The sequence below is a fragment of the Ovis aries genome, chromosome 3, assembly GCF_016772045.2.
Source record: "Ovis aries strain OAR_USU_Benz2616 breed Rambouillet chromosome 3, ARS-UI_Ramb_v3.0, whole genome shotgun sequence".
NCBI lineage: Eukaryota > Metazoa > Chordata > Mammalia > Artiodactyla > Bovidae > Ovis > Ovis aries.
This window is the reverse complement of record NC_056056.1, coordinates 58573617-58589137: the sequence shown is the minus strand read 5'-3', so window position 1 is coordinate 58589137 and position 15521 is coordinate 58573617. Positions and strand designations below refer to the sequence as shown.

The 15521-nt window shown below is 41.7% G+C and overlaps 1 protein-coding gene across 4 annotated transcripts in view; it reads right to left on the bottom strand.

Moving 5' to 3' along the window:
* RMND5A (required for meiotic nuclear division 5 homolog A) overlaps nt 1-15521 on the bottom strand; it is a 60799-nt gene that overhangs the window by 32493 nt on the left and 12785 nt on the right. For 2 of the 4 annotated variants that reach the window (XM_042246068.2, XM_015094353.4), the window contains exon 2: nt 7849-7991. The exons of the other annotated variants lie outside the window; for them this stretch is intronic. In XM_042246068.2, the coding sequence (XP_042102002.1) occupies nt 7849-7991 (143 nt within the window). The remainder of the gene's footprint in view (nt 1-7848; nt 7992-15521) is intronic. 4 annotated transcript variants of the gene reach the window in all.

Below are 15521 nucleotides of genomic sequence, written 5' to 3'. Positions count from 1 at the left end.
TATTCCCCTAGATAAAAGGCTAATCAAATGAATAAAGGAATGGTATCAGAGGATGACAGAATTTATTACCAACTCAAGAATCTGTCTATAACTCTCTAAATGTCTGCATGCACTCTATAGGCAAGAATCATTGAGACTAAGATTTCTCACTGATCTATCAACCTCATTCAATCCAAACACAACCTTCAGATTTCTAATGATTCATTTACTGATTATTCCCACGCATCAACCTCCAACAAATTAGGTGTCTATTATTCAGCAGGAAAGAAGACACATGGTCAACTCCAAAGGACAGACCATATGAAAACTCAAAACAAAACAATTCCTCCAAATCTTTCCTTCATATACTTAAACCAAAAGTAAATTTTGATCATCTAGAAAAATTTAAACCAGTCTAACATTGAAACAAATCTAAACACTTTCTTTTACAAGGATGCTCTTCATATAATTTTATTTCACTACTATACTGGTGGTAAGAAAAATCAAAAACCCTTACACTCAAGACATCTGTACGACATTCAAGTTCTAGAACTTATTTGCTAGTCTTGGAAAACACAACTAAGCATGACTAAGCAAAGCATTAGATGAAAACTTCTGAGCTCCCTTCTATCATTTAGATCTTACAGCTTAAACCACTAAAGTGGATGAGTAAATTTTTTTCATAGCTTATTTTCTGCTCACATGTAGGAAAAATTAAAGCTTAAATTGTAAAAAGAGGTCGAGGAAATGCAATATAGTATGAGAACTCCTTTTGTTATAAGTGCACGTTCTTACTATTGCATCAGAGCAAGGATCAGTTCCAGGCCCTGTTGCTAGGTGACCAAACTCATCTGCATGGCTGCCCAGGCAATCAGCAGCATCGCAAACCAGCCAAGAAGTAGATAGTGAAGATAAACACCTGTTTATTAGCACTTCTGTTTTACTCCATTTTTCCTTTTATAAAGGAAAAAAAAAGAAAAAGAATGGATGGATGTTCTTAAAAGTGAAGGCACATTCTCAAAAGATAAAAAGCACATATTCAAGGGTGTATCTGTCTAGAGAAGATATTACAGCTTAAAAAGAGAAATCCAGGACACACAAATCTGTATACCATCTCATGTACTTTTAGTATCCTTCACATTTTTAACGGATTAAAGGTTTTAAAGCCTGGAGGCTAGGCAGAGGAGAAGTAAATAACTTAGACATCCTTACTTACAAGACTATGAAATCTAAACAAACCACCCTACCTGTTTGCTTAAACATGCTTATGAACTGATTAGACTTAAGGACCGGCTTTCACTGCTCACCATCCAAAATCAATCCCTTTCTGAAATACATTTTATGAAATTATAATTATTGAGTAAGTACTGACAAAAGAAGTACATGATAAAACACAGTATTTGATTTAACGCCTAAGTGTCAATTCTTTTTTCATTTAATATTTATTTATATGGCTGCATCTTAGTTGCAGCATGAGAACTATTAAGTTGTGGCATGTGGGATCCAGTTCCCTGACCAGGGATGGAACCTGGGCCCCTTGCATTAGGAGCAAGGAGTCTTACCCACTAGACCACCAGGGAAGTCCCTGCCAATTCTTAAATACTGCTAATTTTTTAAAAACTTCTCCATTGACTTTGGTAGAAAAACTGGCATGTGACCCTAACAATGTGCTCTTGTTGCACCTACCAGGAATCAATTTCCCATCCAAGCACCTAGTTAATCTGATTTACTTAGCAGAAATGAAAGGGTTACTGCAGAGAACATTTAACTGAGAAGACGACGACCTGGGCTCTGGCTCCATGCAGCCTGGGAAAAGTTATCTACTACTTCATACACAACAAAAAAAAGATACTATGCAAACACTGGACAGCGACAAGTGAAAGAATGAAATTAGAACACTCTCTAACATCATACATAAAAATAAACTCAAAATGGATTGAAGACCTGAATGCAACAAGGCCAGATACTATAAAACTTACAGTAAAGAGGAAAACATAGGCAAAACACTCGACATAAATCACAGAAAGATGTTTTTCAATCTACTGCCTAAAGTAATGAAAATGGGACTTAATTAAACGCAAAAGCTTTTGCAGAGCAAAGGAAACCAAAAACAAAGGGACAACCCATAGAATGGGAGAAAATATGAGATTTTTACTAAATGTCTTACTAGTAACTTTTTTAGGGGGTATGGTTAGTCTGATGTTTTATTTTTAGGGAATTCGTTCCTAGCTTTCAATCACTGTGATCTTTTTACAGCTTTGTTAGCCATTTCTTTTCAGTAATTCTGAAAATTCTACCCAATACATGTATCAAATTATCTGCCTATATTTCAGAACTCAGTTCTTTTTCGCCTTGCTCAGAATAAGTTTTCTAGCCTTTTTCATTTCCCTCCTTGATGAACAGTAACATCTCTCTACTACATAAGGATTTATCCATTATATAATAGTAGTACTTCAGAGTTAGCTGACCTCACCCATTCTAACTATTGTTTAAGGCTAAATGCAAAAAATTTTCTCCTGCCATTACTTTTTTCTCCTCTTACACCCCCGCAAGACCTAAATAAAAGGCTCACTCAGAACTATTTTACAATGTTCTCTATTTCATTTTTTATAGCCTTATACCATTTTAACACAGTCATCATTTTGCCTCACCAATGCATATGCTCCATCTAGTGGCAGAAGATCAGTTTAGGAAAAGTGGTTTACAAAAAGGGGTTTTTTTTAACCATTATTTGCCCCCTTAAAACATTACCAGTCCTGCAATGGCCTGATTTCCTAGTACAGCACAATGTTTAAGAACAAACTCTTGAGTGAAACCTTTTCCCAAACCTTGATCTACCACTTGCATACCTTAAGGTATGTTACTTTATATTTCTGAATCTTAGTTTCCTCACATGTGAAAAGGGAGTATCATGGGCTTGTATCATGGGCTATTGGAGAAGGAAATGGCAACCCACTCCAGTATTCTTGCCTGGAGAATTCCATGGACAGAGGAGCCTGGCAGACTAGTCCACGTGGTTGGAAAGAGCCCGACACTCTGAGCGACTAACACACATCACAGGCTATGTGTGTATGTGCTGCTAAGCCGCTTCAGCCATGTCTGACTCCTGGCGACCCTGTGGCCAACAGCCCATCAGGCTCCCCTGTCCATGAGACTTCCCAGGCAAGAATACTGGAGTGGGTTGCCATGCCTTCCTCCAGGGGATCTTCCCGATCCAGGGATGGAACTGGAGTTTCTTCTGTCTTCTGCATTGGCAGGTGGATTCTCTTAACACTAGCGTCATCTGGGAAGCCCTCTAAATGTATGTAACGTTCTCAGCTCAGCATGTGAAACATGGTCAATACTCCGTAAGTGACAGCTATATTTTCTCCCTTTTCCTCAGTCTAATTTCATCCTATTTAAGGAGGTAGGCAAATCCTCAAATGTTTTTTATCATTCCCTCCCTTTTTCCCCTAATCTCCTTGGATCAAATCTTTACGCCTTCCATCACTGCCTTTTCCCCAGCCTGACCTTGCCTGACAGGGGTAGCCACTCCCGTCAAGTCAGTCCCTGACAGTCTTTAACAGGAGTCAAGCATTTTCTCAACTGTTCAGTTCCTTGCCTGACCCCACAGAAGACCACAACTCACTGCTCTGCTGCACTAAATCTTACCCACTCTCACAAGTCAAATGTAAAAACATCCACTCCAGGGAATTCCCCAGTGGTCCAGTGGTTAAGACCCTGCCTTCCAATGCAGGGGGGCAAAGGTTCAATCCTTGGTCAGGGAACTAAGATCCCATATGCCTTGTGGGGTGGCCAAAAAAATAAAAAATTTTAAAAAAATTAAAAGCAACGAAATGGAACTTTCCTGGTGGCACAGTGGATGGGAATCTGCCTTGCCAATGCAGGAGACACAGGTTCAATCCCTGGTCTGGGAAGATTCCATATGCCTCAGAGCAACTAAGCCCACGTGCCACAACTACTGAGCCTGCAGGCTGCACCCACCGAAGCCCGTGTGCCGAGAGGCCGTGCTCTGAAACCAGAGAACCCACCACAGTGAGACGTCCTCACACCACAACGAAGAGCAGCCCCCACTTGCTGCGACTACAGAAAGCCACTCACAGCAACGAAGACCCAGAGCAGCCAAAATAAATGAATGAATAAATAAAATATCAACTCTACAACCTTAATCAAGAACTCAGTGATCATCTCTTTACTTTTTATTAGTAAGCAGAATCTGTCCTAAGCAAACTTACTTTATGTTGTCTCAGAATCTTTCCAGTTCTTTGACATGTACAAAAAGCACCCTTTTAAACGAATAAACTACGCCACAATTGTCTAAAACACATGTACTATGTTTTTCGCTTTCAATTGTCCCACAGCAAATGTTAGATACTTAAATCTTAGCATTGTTTCATCCACCCACACACAGAAGCCTAAAGCAGTAACTATTTTTACTGACTTTTCTTACCTAGGAATTAAACTTAAAAAAAGTCAAAAGACTAAGTAAAACACTAAATAAAATATCCTAAATAGGAGAGAATTCTAGATTTTCTTAAAAATAGAGAAGGAAATAAAAAACATATTTGTTTTTACTAAAAAAAAACAAACAAAAAACATTTTTTTGGCTACAGAACCCAGCGGTTGATATTTATTTTAAACTGTGATTATACTACAGGCATCTGAAAACTGTCAACACATTAAAGCAAAAATCTTCAATAATTTTCATGCTGGCAATAATTAAAAGCCAGAAAGTGTCCTGCCTAACATCATAAACTTTTCTGCATACGTTTGCAGGGAAGTGATGACCAAAAAGTTTAAAGGAAGCACTGAAACATTAAAGGAAAAAATAAATTTTTTAAGCATGTCAAAAATTTACTCAAGTTCCTCACTCAACCACCAGCCTGCTCATATACGAGTCACCAGCTTCCTTACTGCCCTCCTCTCAGCAGGGTGGGAACACGTCCCCATAACATGGTGCTCACAGGCTGCCGGACGACATTCCAGTTTATTACTCAAGGCTGTTTACTGTGATACTTAAAGGCTTAAGCCACAGTGGCTTCAGCGTCATCCTGTTTGTTCGCCAACCCACGAGTCCACCCAGCCTTTATGGCAGGTGGCCCCGGAAGCTTGCACAAATTTATGAGGTGCAAGCTAGAAGGGCAGGAAGACTTTACAAACCAATGGAATCTTGGACAACAGTCAACACAGAATTCCTCAGGTGCGCGAGCAGCTCATGTACCAGGTCTAGGTAGTTCCAGTGGGGTAACAGCTTCCTTTACAGCTAAGGCTAAGTAGATGCCGCCCCTTAACCCCCACAAAAGGGAAGAGAATACACTGAAAAATGTTATAGAACTCCGCTAAGACATCCAAGCTTTCGGCTGTGCCTCAGAACTATAATTCAACAAATTACCCCAGCATCAACTTAATGGTGTCATTTCATGATAGATCAGAAGAATCTAGAAGCCAGGTCACCTAGAAACTAAACTACTTTCACAGGAACACATAAAACTACGCCCTCCCCCCAAAAAACCTGTAAAAGTCCTTATAACTTCCAAGAACATGAAAAATATACCCAAAGGGAAATGAATAAATTAAAATATTTAATCAGCAATATTCACCTCAAATCCCTCCCCACTAAAAAGGTCAGAATGTAGGTTACTCACTATGTAGATCCCTTGTCGTCCACTTTCAAAAAGATACTTCCATTTCTAGTGCCAAACACATTTAAATGCTTTTGTCTCAAAAAATAGCCAAAACATGACAACCCTTACGAATATGTATAAAGACCTGCCACATCTGGAAGAAGACATGTTTAGCAAGTCACCAGTAGCTGGGGGACAAGAGTAAAAGAGGGCTCTGATGATAACTGGCTTCTCTGGTGGCTCAGACGGTAAAGAATCCACCTGCAATGCAGGAGACCTGGGTTCAATCTCTGGGTCAGGAAGATCCCCTGGAGAAGGGGATGGAAACTCACACCAGTATTCCTGCCTGGAGAATTCCACAGACAGAGGAGCCTGGCGGGCTACAGTCCATGGGGTTGCAAAGAGTCAGACAAGATGGAGGGACTAACACCGATGGTAATTAGGATCAGACAAGACATAAGCTAGGAAATGAGGACACATGGCCCCCTACCAGCGGCACCATGCAAAGCCCTGTATCCCAGATCTTGGTAGCCAGGAGAACACCCACGAGGTATGACTGCGAGACCACCCCCACCTATTCTGGAATCTGGGATCTGTCTCTGACTGGCTGCTTCGGAGGCTTCAGCTACTCTTGCTGTCCTGGCATCTTCTGGTCCCACCTGTTCCCACACCATCATAACTGCGGGTAGCCCAATGGCCACTGCCAGGAACCTCTTGGGGTCTGAACCTTCACTAGAATACCTTGGTCACTGGCAGCCGCCAATATCTGAAGCTTCCTAAACATCACCAGTAGTTACTTCACCCTAAAGAACCCTAAAGAGGGTTCCTCACTCACAGTGATTTAAGATCATCTCTATAGCACCCCCAACCCCACTCTTCCAGAAGGTCCTTGAATCAGTACACACCAATAATCACTTCAGGCACCAACTGAAGACATACGACACCACAGTCTCCAAAAAGTCTGAGGCCAAAGCCACTTCCAAAGCTCTGTTTCCATCCTCAGAGTTAACAGACAGGCCCCCCACCCCGCCCCACCCTCAGAGCTATTTCAGAGAACACTTCCAGCCTCTGCTGGCAACTGCCATCACAGACCCAAAAGTGGGGCCGCTGCAGCCAGCACTTCTCTGGCCTCTCTCCCCAAGTCAAAGCCCTCAGCACACTGGGAGTGGTGAGAGCTCTCCCAAAGGTCACTAACACTTCTGAAGGCCCAGCTACCCAAACGATCTGCAGGGCCCCAGCCGTTCAGTCCTGTCATACCGTACCTACACGACGGCAAGACCTCCTTAAAAGCACCCGTGTTACAGTTCTCACTCGGGCTGCCCTGAGTCTAGACGGCCAACATTACCACTCTGTCAGATTATTTCTGACAGTTAGGCTTGCACATGAGTTAAGAGCCGTTCTCTGGATTCCACGAGTTTCCATGTTACAGCTACTGTCCTCATGCACACAGATGGAGCAGCTCATAAGACATGTTTTGCTACAAAAAGCTCTCCCCAAAATTTCTTCCTACTCTCCCAAAAGTTTACAATGTGTGAACAATAATGTCCACAACCAGCCACACACTCCCTAACAGAGGTAACATTCCGAGGCATCACACAGTAACCTTAAGCCACTTCTCTTGGGCTCTACTAAGAACAAGAACTCCAAGGGCAAAACTGGCCCAGTGCTAAAAACAGTAACTGCTTATAAGCAAACCTCCAAGTCAAAGATTTAAGAGATGTCACAAGAAAATCACTCAAGTGACCGGCTCTGCTGGCTAGCAACCAACCCGCTCACACAGCAAACAACAAAGTGACCAGCAAGCTCATAGGAGGACAAGGAGACTAGGATGATGCAGGGCAGACAGACGCAAGCTTCGTTACCCCAGTCATCCTGTAACAGAGGCCGAGTCACACCCCGGGAATTACTCAGCAAGTAGGAGAAGTTCCTTCTACAAACAAACTCCCTCAGAGGAAGTTAGAAATTGGAAACTGACTCACCTTGACATTAGGAGTGGTCATCATACAAGAAAATGGGTTAAAAAAAAAAGGGCTATAAAAAGAGGTTTTTGGTTTGCTTTTATTCTTGTTTTTTTTTTAAAATAACAGCAACACGGGACTTTAAGAGTACCATAGTAAAACCATATTACTGAAAGTAAGGATGAAAGAAATAGTATAAATAATGAGAAGGCTACTGTGGCGAAAGCGGTCATGGGAAAATGGTGGCTGATGCTAGAACACACCGAACACTCCCGACAACACCATACCTTATCAATGGCTTTTCCAACCCGAGAAACGCTGCTGTGGATGTCTTTGTGGTCAGAGGCCAACTTCTGAACAGTATCCTTTATTCTCTTACAGCACTGTGTCAAGACAAGTGAAAGTGTCCCTGATAATTCAGCATCTTGACCTATAAAAAAAGAAAGAAAGACGACTGGCTATTCAAAAAAGTAAACCCAAAGATGGCAAGTTATCACATTGGCCCTCCGGAAGATGAAAAGGTAGATGTGAAGAAAAATCAGCTGTCCACTTTGAAACAGATGGTAACAGCCATAGGCGATATTTTTCAAAGGAACAGTAAGAAAGCTATTTTAATTTTTGCATCATTTGGAATATTTAAAAATTTTACTATGACATAAATCACTTATGTAATTACTAAATTGAATAATACTGCATAATACTGCCAAGGCATTTTTAAGAAAATATGTCTAAGTGAATAAACTCACTTATTCAATCCACTTAAACTGTCCAAGTCACTCTCGCAACATTTTATTACTAAGTTTCCTAAGAAGAGAGAAGTCTAATTGCTTTATGTTCTACATAAAGAAGAAAAAACAAACTTTTTTGGATAACATGGAGAAACAGTGAATATAGCAGAAAAGAGTTTACATATCCCCACCTGTAAGCCTCAAGTGAGCCATCCCTACCAGTTAGGGTGGGAGGAACTCTCTAGAACTTCTAGTTCCCAGGTGCCGGCCAAGAGCCCACCCTGCAAGCAGGTCTTTGTAAGGATTAGCAATCTCAGACTGGCTTGCAAGGTTGGTCTCTGGTGGGCATCTGGGAATTTGGATTTCAGGAGGGTTCCTACTACTCTAACAGGTTAAGAATGGCTTGTTGTGCCTAAACTGTTTGTAAAATGTGGTTTGTGCTGAACTGCTTTTCTTCTGGGAGTCTGGAATTTTGGTATCTGCTAGACAGAGGGTGCCTGCCTACATGACAGTACCCAGTAAACACCAGAAGACTGTGTCTCCAAATGAGCTTCCCTCGGAGATAAACACTTCACGTTGTTGTTGTTTAGTCACTGTATCCGACTCTTTGCAACTGCATGGGCTGTATCTGGCCAGGCTGTGGGATGTCCCAGGCAAGAATACTGGAGTGGGTTGCCACTTCCTTCTCCAGGGGATCTTCCTGACCCTGGGATCGAACTTGTGTCTTCTGTATTAGCAGCTGGATTCTGTACCACTGAGTCTCCAGGGGAATACCGTAACACTTCATACTTGTTAGTGTTTGATGCTAGAGGAATTAAGTATGCTGCCCTGTGTGACTCCACTGGGAGAGGACTCTTTGCAGCTTTCTCTTGGTTTCCTCTAGACAATGCCCTGTGTGCTTTTTTCCCTTGCTGTTTGTCTTGCACCTTTTTGCTGTAACGAATGTTAGCCATGAGTATGAGTGTGACTACCTGTTGAGTCCAGTGCCTCCTCCTGTATTAGTGGAATCTACAGTAGTCTTGCACTGCAAGGAGATCCAACCAGTCCATCCTAAAGGAAATCAACCCTGAATATTCATTGGAAGGACTGATGCTGAAGCTGAAGCTCCAATACTTCGGCCAACTGATGCAAAGAGCCAACTCATTGGAAAAGACCCTGATACTGAGAAAGACTGAGGCCGGGAGAAGGGGGCAACAGAGGATGAGATGGTTGGATGGCATCACTGACTCAATGGACATGAGTTTAAGCAAGCTCTGGGAGATGGTGAAGGACAGAGAAGTGGGGTGTGCAGAAGTCCATGGGGGTCACAAAGAGTCGGACACGACTTAGGGACTAAACAACAAGGTAGTTGTGGGGACACTTTTTCCTCGATAGATTAACGGAAAGTTACTACAGCTGATATCCTTTCCTTGTGCCATCTCCTCAAAAAAAAGAGATTGCTCTCTTTATTTGTATTCTTTATCTCTGAATTTGTATTCAGTAATACTTGTCAGTTACCTCAAGCATAGACCTACACATCCACACCTGTAAGCAACAGACCGAGCTCCTGAAATCTTACTGAGTGGTTCTTAAAAGATAAATTTACATCAGAGTGATCTGGAGGTCTAGTTAAGACAAAGTAGATAGATCCACACCCCCAGAGTTTCTGATTCAAGAGGTCTGGGATAGGGCCCAAGAATTTGAAAGAGAATAGCCCCAAAGTAAAAGCAGTCTTAGGAGCTTCATTCATCAAACAGCTATTTATTGAGCATTCAATTATGTGACAGGTACAGCTGTGTCCAGGCAAAAGTCCCAGCAAACCATAACTTCTGGTGAGCAAGATAAATACAAAGTCAGTCAATTACACAATACTGCAAAAGAGGATACGTGCTCCTGGCAGGGGTGGGGGACCAGAGTAAAACAAATGGAGAGTGTTTGTGGGTTGAGCCACTGTAATCTTAAACAGGTGGACATGGTAAGCCTCACTGAGGAAGTGACACCTGGGCAAAAACTTGAAAGAAGGGGGAGAAGGGTAGCAGAATATGTCACCCCCAAATAGCCTTTTGGCATAAGGATGATCTTGAGCTGATTATTTCTGAAAAACAACAAACACAAGAGAAGCTCTGAAAGCAGAGTAGAAGTGACCCTTTTATAAAGGAAATTTAAATGTATAAAATAAACCTCCATTTTAAGGGCATCTCTATATGAGGGAGAGAAGAATGACTGCTGCTTCAGTCACGTCCGACTCTGTGCGACCCCACAGATGGCAACCCACCAGGCTCCTCTAGGAGCCTGGGATTCTCCAGGCAAGAAAACTGGAGTGGGTTGCTATTCAGCTCAATCGCTCAGTCGTGTCTGACTCTTTGCAACCCCATGAATTGCAGCACACCAGGCCTTCCAGTCCATCACCAACTCCTGGAGTTCACTCAAACTCACGTCCATCGAGTTGATGATGCCATCCAGCCATCTCATCCTCTGTCGTCCCCTTTTCCTCCTGCCCCCAATCCCTCCCAGCATCAGAGTCTTTTCCAATGAGTCAACTCTTCGCATGAGGTGGCCAAAGTACAGGAGTTTCAGCTTTAGCATCAGTCCTTCCAAAGAACACCCAGGGCCGATCTTGATGAAAGTGAAAGGGGAGAGTGAAAAAGTTGGCATAAAGCTCAACATTCAGAAACTGAAGATCATGGCATCTGGTCCCACCACTTCCTGGCAAATAGATGGGGAAACAGTGGAAACAATGTCAGACTTTATTTTTTTGGGCTCCAAAATCACTGTAGATGGTGACTGCAGCCATGAAATTAAAAGACGCTTACTCCTTGGAAGCAAAGTTATGACCAACCTAGATAGCATATTCAAAAGCAGATACATTACTTTGCCAACAAAGGTCTGTCTAGTCAAGGCTATGGTTTTTCTAGTGGTCATGTATGGACGCGAGAGTTGGACTATAAAGAAGGCTGAGCACCAAAGAATTGATGCTTTTGAACTGTGGTGTTGGAGAAGACTCTTGAGAGTCCCTTGGACTGCAAGGAGATCCAACCAGTCCATTCTAAAGAAGATCACCCCTGGGTTGCCATTACCTTCTCGTAAATCACAAGAAATTTTTATGAAAGCTCAGACTTAGATTTACATAAAAAACCTAACCCCTGTTTACTGTGCTTTTCCTGCTAACCTCTCCATTACTGGCCTACACACACCTACCTTTCTTTTGTCTTTAGCTGAAGTTGGTCTGTAAGCCTGAGTTCTAAGCCACCTCTTTGAGTTACTCACTACTCCCTGGAATACTGAGTGCACCTCCCACATGCACATGAGGTATACGTGTAAACAAACTGCTTTTCCCTAGTCAGTCTGTTTTTTATTATAGGAGTCTCTCAGCCAAGAACTTGCAAGGGTAGATGTAAAATTACTTTTCCTTCCCTACAGAGGAAAGCATTCCAGCATTTATGACAACCACTGAGAAGTAAGCAGAAGAATGTATCCATAAGGTACCCAATTCAATATGGGGTGGCCAAAACAGAAATTGCCCTTATTTCTAAATACAACTGCACAAAGTATGTATCAGGTGCTTCCAATTTCTACTGATGCAGGTTAGGCGAAGGAAAGACCGGATAATCCAGGAAAAAAATTTAAATCTGTCTAAAACATGTCCTATACATACTTTGGGCCAAAGAACCTAATTGCTTCAGTAAGCTCTGTTCTGGCCATTTCTGCTCTTTCTGTATCTAACCCTTATCTAACCTCAATGGCTTTATCTTCTCTTTGAACTTCTATGCCCACAGACTTACTCAGTCTTCTCAATTCCTAATGAATTCTGTTTTCTCTACCACTCCTCTGGCACAGAATCAAACACCAGTTAACAACTTCAGATATATACACCATCATCAGCCTCAACTAGATGGAAGAACCAAAGGGAAGACAAGTTCTTAAACTGTATCCTCCACAGTCTTATATACCCTACATATTTGCAGGTGCTATTAATATAAGTATACAGATTGATGATAAATAAAGTAAGGGGGAGAAAACAGTTAAAAAGAAAGTCATACTCAAAAAATGGTGCTGGAATAACTAGCTACTCATTTGCAAAAAAAATCATATCATAGAAATTAACTCAAAATGGAATGAAGACAGAAATTAAAAGCTGAAACTATCAAACTCTTGGAAGAAAATGGGTTTATTCATGACCTTGGATTGGGTGATGGTTTCTTAGATATGACACCAAAAGCAACCAGACAAAAACATAATTAAATTGGACTTGATCAAAACAAGGGCTTCCCTTGTGGCTCAGCTGGTAAAGAATCTGCCTGCAATGTGGGAGACCTGGCTTCAATCCCTGGGTTGGGAAGATCCCCTGGAGAAGGGAAAGGCTACCCACTCTGGTATTCTTGCCTGGAGAATTCCATGAACTATACAGTCCATGGGGTCGTTAAGAGCTGGACACGACGGAGTGATTTTCGCTTCATCAAAACTTAAAACTTTTGTGCTTCAAACACTACCACTACCAAGAAAGTGAAAAGAGAACCCACAGAATGGGAGAAAAATATGCAAATCATGCATCAGATAAGGATCTAGTATCTAGTATACAAAAAGAATGCATCAATACCAGGATGTTCAATTCAGTCACTCAGTCATTTCTGACTCTTTGTGATCCCATGAACCGCAGCACTCCAGGCTCCCTGTCCATCACCAATTCCCAGAGTCCACCCAAACCCATGTCGACTGAGTCAGTGATGCCATCCAACCATCTCATCCTCTGTCGTCCCCTTCTCCTCCTGCCCTCAATCTTTCCCAGTATCAGAGTCTTTTCCAGTGAGTCAGCTCTTTGCATCAGGTGGCCAAGGTACTTGAGTTTCAGCTTCAGCATCATTCCTTCCAAAGAAATCCCAGGGTTGATCTCCTTCAGAATGGACTGGTTGGATCCCCTTGCAGTCCAAGGGACTCTCAAGAGTCTTCTCCAACACCACAGTTCAAAAGCATCAGTTCTTCAGTGCTCAGCTTTCTTCATAGTCCAACTCTCACATCCATACATGACTACTGGAAAAACCATAGCCTTGACTAGATGGACCTTTGTTGGCAAAGTAATGTCTCTGCTTTTTAATATGCAATCTAGGTTGGTCATAACTTTCCTTCCAAGGAGTAAGCATCTTTTAATTTCATGGCTGCAATCACCATCTGCAGTGATTTTGGAGCCCCCCCAAAATAAAGTCTGACACTGTTTCTTCTGTTTCCCCATCTATTTGCCAGGAAGTGATGGGACCAGATGCCATGATCTTCGTTTTCTGAATGTTGGACTTTAAGCCAACTTTTTCGCTCTCCTCTTTCACTTTCATCAAGAGGCTTTTTAGTTCCTCTTAACTTTCTGCCATAAGGGTGGTGTCATCTGCATATCTGAGGTTATTGATATTTCTCCCACGATCTTGATTCCAGCTTGTGCTTCTTCCAGCCCAGTGTTTCTCATGATATACTCTGCATATAAGTTAAACAAGCAGGGTGACAATATACAGCCTTGACGTACTCCTTTCCCTATTTGGAACCAGTCTGTTGTTCCAGGTCCAGTTCTAACTATTGCTTCCTGACCTGCATATAGGTTTCTCTAGAGGCAGGTCAGGTCTCCTCTTTCACTTTCATCAAGAGGCTCTTTAGTTCTTCTTCACTTTCTGCCATAAGGGTGGTGTCATCTGAGGCTATTGATATTTCTCCCAGCAATCTTGATTCCTGCTTGTGCTTCCTCCAGCCCAGTGTTTCTCATGATGTACTCTGCATATAAGTTAAATAAGCAGGGTGACAATACACAGCCTTGATGTACTCCTTTTCCTATTTGGAACCAGTCTGTTGTTCTATGATGAACAATCCAATTAAAAATAGGCAAAGAATTTGAATAGACTTTTTTCCAAATAGGATAGAGTGGGAATTCCTTGGTGGTCCAATGGTTAGGTCTTGGTGCTTTCACTGCCACGGCCAGGCTCAATTCCTGATCATGGAACTAAGATTCCACAAGTCGTGTGGCATGGTCAAAACAAAAGATACAAAAGTAACCAATAAGCACAGGAAAAGGTAGTCAGCATCATTAATCAATAGGGAAATGCAAACCAAAACTACAGTCAGAAACTACTTCACACCCACTGGGATAGCTATAATGAAAAAAGATGGACGACAATAATAAGTGTTGGCAAGAATGTGGAGAATTGAGACCCACATATATTGCTGAGGGATGGTGCAAAAGCTGTTGAAAACATTCCTCAGAAAGTTAAACAAAGTTACCATATGAGCCAACAATTCCACATGTAGGTACATCAGTTTAGTTGCTCAGTCCTGTCTGACTCTTTGCGAGCCCCTGAATCGCCGCACGCCAGGCCCAAGAGAAATGAAAACATACATCCATACACAAACTTGTACATGTTCATAGCAGCATTTTAATAGCCTCAAAATAGAAACAATTCAAATACCCAAATGATGAATGGATAAACAAAATGTGGCAAATCCATGCAACATAGTATTATTCAGCTGTAAAAAGGAAGGAAGCACTAATCTATGCTACAACATGGATGAACCCTGGAAACATTAAGCTGAAATATGCCACACAAAAGGCCACAGACTGTTTGACTCTACTTATATGAAATGTCCAGAACAGGCAAGAAGATTCATAGTTGCCAGAGCTGGAGAAGTGTGGAATGGAGAATGACTGTGAATAAGAGGAGGTTTCTTCCTGGAGTGAAGAAAATGTTCTCAAATTAGATAATGGTTATGGCTACACAACTTTGAATGTACTAAAAGCTAGTGAATTTGACACTTTCAAAGGGTGATTTTGTGGTATGTGAACTTTAACTTAATTTTTTAAAAAGCCTAAAAATGCAAACCCTAACAGCTGGACATGTTTATTTCTACAATTAGGAGACAACAAACAAAAGGTTAAGGAACACAAAAGCAAAGCTCAAGCTGGAGAGAGGTCATTTGGGATTTGCCAGTTGAATCTCTATGCCCCAACCTCAAAATCCATTGACATTTTCGAATTTTAGTGACTCAGTTTGCTATGTTTATAAATCATAGATGTGAGGAATATAAGGTCAATTAATTAACACAGTTTTCAGTATGCCCCAAGGAGAATAATTTCTACAAACTATCTGGAAGCACAAGAAAAGTATAATGGCATAATCTGAAAGAGAACCCCAGGAAAGCCCTGTTCAGAGAAAAGGATTCCACTAATGCATTTTCAAATGGATTTGGTGGAAAGCAGCCAAAGGTAAAAACAGGTTTGGAAA